At 57.6% G+C, this 7,548-nt stretch overlaps 2 protein-coding genes across 4 annotated transcripts in view; one reads left to right on the top strand and one right to left on the bottom strand.

The window, feature by feature from the left end:
- The window catches only part of SLC5A10 (solute carrier family 5 (sodium/sugar cotransporter), member 10), a 39,672-nt gene extending 33,472 nt beyond the window's left edge, over positions 1-6,200 (top strand). For 2 of the 3 annotated variants that reach the window (XM_009070965.1, XM_009070966.1), the window contains 6 exons: positions 1,812-1,919; positions 2,275-2,425; positions 4,791-4,959; positions 5,396-5,611; positions 5,765-5,815; positions 6,081-6,200. In XM_009070965.1, the coding sequence (XP_009069213.1) occupies positions 1,812-1,919; positions 2,275-2,425; positions 4,791-4,959; positions 5,396-5,611; positions 5,765-5,815; positions 6,081-6,200 (815 nt within the window). The remainder of the gene's footprint in view (positions 1-1,811; positions 1,920-2,274; positions 2,426-4,790; positions 4,960-5,395; positions 5,612-5,764; positions 5,816-6,080) is intronic. The other variant, XM_009070967.1, reaches the window with a different exon arrangement.
- Positions 6,201-7,176: 976 nt separating this feature from the next.
- Positions 7,177-7,548, bottom strand: part of GRAP (GRB2-related adaptor protein) — a 4,969-nt gene continuing 4,597 nt past the window's right edge. Inside the window, 1 exon segment of the mRNA XM_009070963.1 lies at positions 7,177-7,362. Coding sequence (XP_009069211.1) covers positions 7,177-7,362 — 186 coding nt within the window.

The following is a 7,548-nucleotide window of genomic DNA, read 5'->3' as shown; positions in this document are numbered from 1 at the left end:
GCACAGCAAATGTGACAGAGCTGAGCACTGAGCCAATACTCATGGAGGGCTCCAGGACCTCATCCCAGTCGCCTTCTCCCCTTGGGTGGGTTGGGAGATGCCCTGGATCGGTGTGTGGAGCGTGGGTGTGTGTGTGCCATGGCTGGAGTGTGCTGCGGTTGTCCCCACCTCAGCCACCAGGTGTTTTTATTGTGCCAAGAGATTTATGGACTCTTTTGCTGGGTGTGTGCACTAATGATTTATTGCATGTGGTGTAAATGTGGCATCCCATCCATCGTGTGATGTGCTGGCTGGTGGGGGCGGATTGGGATGGCAGAGCCCCACACCTGGAGCATTGTCTGATCCTTGTGTGGGGTAAACATGTCTGGGTCCCCTGTCCCCAGTTCCTGGGGGGTTCTTCACCCAGATATCTTCACTCCACATGGTGAATTTAGCACCCGAATTGGTGCAGCACCTGTTTGCAGGGACAGGTTGCTGTGGCCCAGCAGGTTGGTCCCCACCATACTTGGTGTCCCCAGGCTGATCCAGCAGGACAGGCAGCGCCAGACTCAGACATGGCCCCACTCCTGCAGCTTTGGCTTCTCCTGGCTGCAGATGGAAGCAGTAATTACAAGCTCCTAATTAATTTTCCATCTCTAGCAGAGCTTAAAAGTGAGGCAGTGGGTTATGATGCTGCACTCTGCTCCCAGCCTGGGAGCTCCAGCTGCCCTGTTGGGCTTGCATCCCACTTCCTGCACACTCAAGGGTCCTATCAAGGGGTTTGGTGGCAGAGCTGAGCCCTGGGGCAGGTGTTTCATCTGGAATATAACACCCAGACACTGCCTTGCCCTCTGGAGCATCTTCCACCCTCCAGCCACCAGTCATTTGCATGGAGCCGTGCACAATGTGGTGCTTTAGAGAGGGGAAACTGAGGCATGGAGTGGTGATGGCAGCTTTACTCACAGCTGCTGGAGGACAGAGTCACTGGAGCACTGGCACTGACTCTAACCTTGGGGAAAGGTGGCTCAGGTTGGGGTTTTTTGGCATCCTTGGGATGTACTGAGCATTGCTTGTGGTTTGCCCACACTGTGTTGTGCTCCCATTGCACCCCACATTCCTTTATGGAAAGCCCCAAGGTGTCACCAGTTGGTGTTTCAGGCAAACCAGGGGGCTGAGGGCTGCACCCCTCTTTGGTGGGGTTCACCACACAGGAGAACCAGGATGATGCTCCCAGCCATGTGCAGGAAACACACGTGCTCATCCCCGTGCTCCTGGGTGGGTGGATGCAGACTGGAGAGCCAGGCAGCCCATCCATATTTATGCCTGACATTAATTTCCATCCATTTCAATATTTTATGAGCGTAACAATGAAGAAAAAGGGTTCAGGGCTCGTTGAGCCATAGAAGTAATTGGGCGTTGATGGTCCTGGCACGCTGCCATGTGCGTCCTGGGAGTTGCTGGTGCTGCCCATGCAGGGTAATTGCCACAACGGTGCATGATCCCAGCTGGCCCCGCGTGTGGGGACAGGCAGTGCCTGCCCCTGGGGCTCTGCTGTAGCCCCAGGTCCTGGTGGGGCCCATCCTGGCTCTGGAGGTCTCCTCAAGGCAGCTGTCACTGGATTTTATGTGGGGGTAGATCCGACTGGTGCTGGGTAGTGGAAGGTGAGAGGATGCTACTGGGATGGATCCTCCCCTGCCATGGTCTGGGCATCATGGCCACGGCAAAGGGTCAATATCTATCCCAGTGAGAGAGGTGTGAGAGGAGGGAGAGGGTTCTGGGCTGGCCCTTATTCTGTGAGGGGTCTTGATATCTCACCTGCTTCTGTCCCCCAGACACCGTAGCCTGCGTGGACCCTGAGGAGTGCACCCGTGTGTGTGGGGCTGCTGTGGGCTGCTCCAACATCGCCTACCCCAAGCTGGTGGTCGAGCTGATGCCCAGTGGTAGGTGGGTGGGAGGGGGTGACTCCATCTCCACTGGGCTTTGCTGCCCCCTGGGGCTGCTGTCACAGTTTGGTTGTTGGGGGGAACCCCATGGATAGTCTGAATGGGTTTGTGCACAGGACAGCCCATGCAGCCCCTCCAAGGGTGACTGCAGAAGCAAGGTCAGGGGATAGGGGTGATCCCAGGGCACCACAGGGTCCCAGCATCCTGGGGTGCAGCTGGATGTTCCCAAATCCCATTCTTGCCCCAGGGGAGATCCCAGCATGTGCCTGAAGAGGGGTAGGCGTTATCCCAGGGCTGTCCCATCCCATCCCTCTGGGTTCAGCTGCTCCATGACGCTCCCTCTCTTCCCCAGGGCTGCGGGGTCTGATGATTGCGGTGATGATGGCTGCACTCATGTCATCCCTGACCTCCATATTCAACAGCAGCAGCACTCTCTTCACCATGGACATCTGGAGGAAGCTGCGGCCAAGGGCTGGTGACCAGGAGCTGCTCTTTGTGGGCAGGTAGTGACCAGAGGTTTTGGGGAGACTGGTGGGGCCAGTCTAGCCTGCAAAGTGCCTACACTCAGCCTGGCTTATGCAAGGAAAACAAGCTCTGGGATTATTTTATGGATGAAAGCGGTGGAAAGGCAGGCAGGATGTTTGGCTGGTGTGAAGCCTCTCCCTGTTGCTTCCAGCCCATTCCCTCCAGAAGCCGTGGGTGCTCCTGGCTGAGGTCACCCACAAAGTGCAGAGGGAACCTGTGCCAGGTGGCAAAGGGCAGCAGTGCCTGCACATGCCCTGGCTGATCCCGCGGGTTGGCGGGTGCCGGCGGGAAGCCCAGGAACTCACCCGCAGTGCTGTGCTCGGGGCAGCAGAGTCAGTGCTGGGGAATGCCCCGGCAGGGTGCCATGGAGCCAGGGAGCGTCCTCGGCGCAGGGCAGACAATAACAAGGAGGGAATCTGGGTCAGGGCTTTGGCTGGGCTGTGCTGGGGCTGCCAGGAGGGTTGGCTGGTCCAGCAGCTGCAGGAACAGCTGTTTCTTGGCATCCTCCATCTCCAGCAGGTGGGAAAGGGATGGGCTGTGTTCCTGCGGTACCACAGTCCCCATGCTCCCCCATGGGAAGAGAATGCTTGTCTCAGGGCCTGCCTTGCCCCTCCCTGGCGCTGGCTTTGCCGGTGACAGGGGTGTGACAACACAGGACAGCTTTCCTGAGGAGGGATAATGAGTATTTGCGAAGGGCTTTGCCCGCCCGGGGCAGGAGTCGCTGCTGCAGTGGATCCTGGGTGCTTCTTTAGCCTGTTGGGTGATTAATGTGAGCAGTGCTGCAGATCACAGGGAGCCAAGGATTTGTGCTTTGGAGAGCAGAAAAAGCTGTTTGAGCTGAAAGTTTGAGGTATTCCTACTTGCCAGCATGGAGACAAGTGGCTTGGGGTTACTCCTGAGTAGCTGCCTTAGAGTCCCAGCTGCTCCCTAGCCCCATCCAGGGATCACAGAATCCTAGAATGTTTTGAAAGGACCTTAAATATCAGCTCATTCCAACCCCCTGCCAGCATGGGGTGGAAAGGGATTTGCTTGTGGAATTGGAAAGAACTCCAGGTTCCTGGACCTGGGGGTTTGAGCTTCTACTGTGGCTGTGGTGTCTGGCTGGAAATTCTGTTGATGTTTGATGTGTGCTCCCTGCCAAGGTGATGGCATAGTGACAGGAAAACCTGATCCTTCCTGAATGGCCCCAGACCCCTGCAAAGGGCTATGCTGGGGGCTGCACTACCTCCCTGCCTGGATTCCCACTTTGGGCTGCATGTGGAGTGGGACACCTGGCACACCCAGCTCCTGCCACACTCAGACACTCCATAATCTTTCAGCATCAAGGCTGGGTTGGATAGGGCTTGGTGCAACCTGGCATAGTGGAAGGTGTCCCTGCCCATGGCAGTGGGGTGGAACCCAGCAGTCTTCAAAGTCCATTCCCACCCAAACCATTCCATCATTCTATGATTCTATCCTCTGTGCCTCACAGACATTCCAAACAGAGGGATTTCTTCTACCCCGTGGGTCAAGGTGTGCATTTTATGCTCAGACTGGTTCCCTTTTCCCCAGCACCTGGCAACAGCAGGGGCTCCAGCTAGAGCTGCTTTCATAGCTTATTTTTTCTCTTTTTCCCCCCCTACTTCTGCTTTTTGAGATGAGCAGATGGAGATGTAGGAAATTCTGCAAGGCTGTAAATAAGCCTGGCTGAGCTATAAATACAGTAGCCTTTGGGTTGGGTCATGCCCAGGCTGCCTGCTCAGAGATTGGGCCCAAAATCTGGGGTCTGGCCAACACCTTGTGCTTCAGAGGAGGGTGATGCTGTGAGATGTGGCTGGGATTTGGGTGAGGATGGGATCAGAGTGATACTGGGGACTAACACACCCCTCTGTTGCAGCCTAGCTGGGGGAGCTGAGCACAGACCAACTCAGCCCATGTTCCTTGCTCTCACCTGGGTGCTCTGCCTGGACATGGGGGTGCTGAGACCATCACCCAAATGTGGCCAGAGCACTCAGCCTCTGAGGCTGGTGGCTTTTCATAGTGAAAGTACCTGTTGACTGGTGTTTCTCCATGGTGGGGTCCAATTTAGCAGCTCCCAGGGCTGGGCAGGAGCCTGGGGAGTGCTCATCTGCCCAGAATGGAACTGGCACAGGTATAAGTAGCATCCTCTATGGCCCTGGGAATGTCACCCAGCGGTGAGCATTCTCCTCTGACCCACCTGCAGCCCCCAGCCAGCTCTTCTGTGCCAGCACTGGGACCCAACCCTTGTTTTGGAGGAACCCCACTGCCATGGTGATGCTGCAGGTGCAAGAAAGTGCAGGTGGGACAGAAACATCACCTGTACCATCTTGCTGCTGCCCACAGGGTGGTCACGGTGGTGCTGGTGGTCCTCAGTGTGATCTGGATCCCCATCCTGCAGAGCTCCAGCGGTGGACAGCTCTACGTCTACATCCAGGCTGTCACCAGCTACCTGGCTCCTCCTGTCACTGCTGTCTTTGTCCTGGCTGTCTTCTGGCCCCGAGCTAACGAGCTGGTACATGGCCAGGGTGGCCCTCAGGACAGATTGGAGACATGGGTGGTACCAACATGCCCCTGTCTGCCCCCGTCCCCCAATGGACCCAGAGTGGGTCAGGGGGTTGGGGGAGGAATTGGAGAGGCAATGCTGGAGGGGCTGAGGAGAGGAATTGAGCCTGGCTGATGTTCCCCTGGGAGCTGGTGGGTGGCTGGTGTGAAAAGGAGGAGGAGGAGGCAGGTGCCACCATGCATGGCCACCAAGCATGGCACAGATGATGAGGCTGGCAGGGGACATCCCCTGTGGGGAGGGGCCAGGACTCAGCTGTGCCCCAGCACACAGAGGCCACTCAACCCTCTCCCAGATCTGGCTGGAGGGAGCAGCTCCTGAGGGGTTTGTCCCCCCTGTGGGGGGACCATCCTCCTCCAGCCACTCCCCATGGACCTTTGCTTTACAGGGAGCTTTTTGGGGCCTGATGGCAGGGCTGGCTCTGGGGCTGGCCAGGATGGGGCTGGAGCTGGCACACCCCACACCCCGCTGTGGGGTCCCCGATCAGAGGCCCTGGCTGCTCACTGACATCCACTACCTGCACTTTGCTGTGCTGCTGGCTGCTGCCACAGCCACTGTCGTGGTGGGTGTCACTCTACTGACCCCCCTACCACCCCCAGCCCAGGTGAGGGCACCCAGACCCCTCACCCTGTCACCCACCAGACCTCCTCAGCCAGAGATGTGGGTGTCACTCTGTACACCCTGAGCTTGGCTGGGAGGTCCCATGGTAGGGTCTGGCCTGGGATTGCTTTCTCAGAAATCTCACCCTGGTTTCCAGCTGAAGGATCTCACCTGGTGGACCCTCTCAAGGGAGCCCCCCCAGCCCTCTGTGTGTGGCACATCCCAGGGATCTCGCAATGGTGAGTGTGTCCTTAGGAGTGTCTGGCAGGGGAGGCATCCTCAGTGCCCCTCACTCCCTGCCTGTTACAGGCAGCAGGACAGCATGGATGCCCCATGCCTCAGTTTCCCCAGGACTGTGCCCCCTACCAGGATGTGGCTGGTCCCCAGGGCTGTCTGTCCCCCACAGTCACCATATTTCTGTGCCAGGTGCCTCTTCAGCTTCCCTAGATATCCAGCAGCCATCAAAGGCCAAGGGATCCCTGGCCATGGACCTCAAGGACACCACGGAGTCTCTGTTCTGGTCCAATGTCTGTGGTATCAACGCCATTGTCCTGATGTGCATCAATATTTTCTGTTATGCCTATTTTGCCTAGTGCCCTGCCAGCCCCAAAAGGTGGGAAAGGTGCTGGGAGAAGGGGGAAAACAGTGATCTGTGTGATAGTTTTTATTTGGCACATTTGGGCATGGGATGTTTAAATCCACTGGTGTAGTGGTGTTCTCAGCACTGCAGATCCTGAGTGCATTCCAGGGGGTGTGAGGTGTGGGGGGAATTTGTGGGGGCAGCAAGCCCCTGGGAGGGGCCTATGACAGGTATTGGGGTGGGGAAATGGGGGCTGCAAGGGGAGCTAAGCCACAGTGAAGCAGCAGGGACGTGGGTGCTGCAATGGGAGCCCTGTGGTGGAGATGGAAGAGGAGCAGCTGCACTCAAGGGTGTCACCCAAACACATTTTAGTAGTTCTAAATAAAATATAATATAAGAAAACACACAATTTTCAGCTATGAACAGCACCTGCAGGACTGAAACCCTCTGGATCAGCCTTCCCTGGCACCATGAGCCTTGGCACCCCTCTGGAGTTACGGAGCCTGGCTGTGTCCTGGCTGACCTCAGCCCTCCCTGGAGCTGGAGCTTCGCTTACAGGGACTGGAGAGGGGCCAATCTTTGGGCAACACATGCTCTTCCCCTCTGTTTGCAGTCATCCCACCAGGCTGTGGCGCTGGAAAAGTTCTTATGGCTGTGGTTCAAGACTCCACACCTTCCCTGGGGAGCACCACTGCCAGCCTGATGCCTGGGCTGGGGGTCTTGGAGGTCTTGGAGTCAGGAGAGCCACAGCTGATGTTTCAGTGTGCCAGATGCAGACAGTCCCTGGATGGAGATCACCACCAGCCTGGCCTCTACCTCCAGCACAGCCCACATGGCTCCAGGACTTGGTGTGCAGCAGCGCAGCATGGGGACAGCCACCATCCGTGGGGACGAAGGGGCACACAGTCTGTGTGTGGGCACGAAGCAGCTCTGGTGAGCACGGGGCAGGGGGGCAGGTCATGCCCACTCACCGACAGTGTGGTGGCAGCTCACTTGCGTATGGGGTGGACGTAGTTCCGAGGGAAGAAGCCGATGCGCCCATAGATCTTCCCCTGCCACCAGTTGGAGTCGGGACAGTCCAGGACCTCAATGATGTCCCCGCGGAGGAAGGGCAGCTGGGAGCCCTCATGGGCAAAGAAGTCAGACTGGGCTTGCACAAATTGGGGTCTCTTCACCTGAAGGGAAGAAAAGGGCATGGGTTGGCAGTGGGAGGTGGGTCCCCATCCTTCTCTGCACCAAGCTGCACTGCCTGGGTCCTCAGTGTGACAGGGACACTGTGCCACCATGGGGTGAGCACCAGCCTTGGGAGGTCAGAGCACAGAGAGTGTGGGGGCACATGGGGTGCCTACCTTGAGGGGAGA

The sequence above is a fragment of the Acanthisitta chloris genome, unplaced genomic scaffold, assembly GCF_000695815.1.
Source record: "Acanthisitta chloris isolate BGI_N310 unplaced genomic scaffold, ASM69581v1 scaffold13233, whole genome shotgun sequence".
In the NCBI taxonomy this organism is placed as follows: Eukaryota; Metazoa; Chordata; class Aves; order Passeriformes; family Acanthisittidae; genus Acanthisitta; species Acanthisitta chloris.
This window is presented reverse-complemented; position numbering and strand designations above follow the sequence as displayed.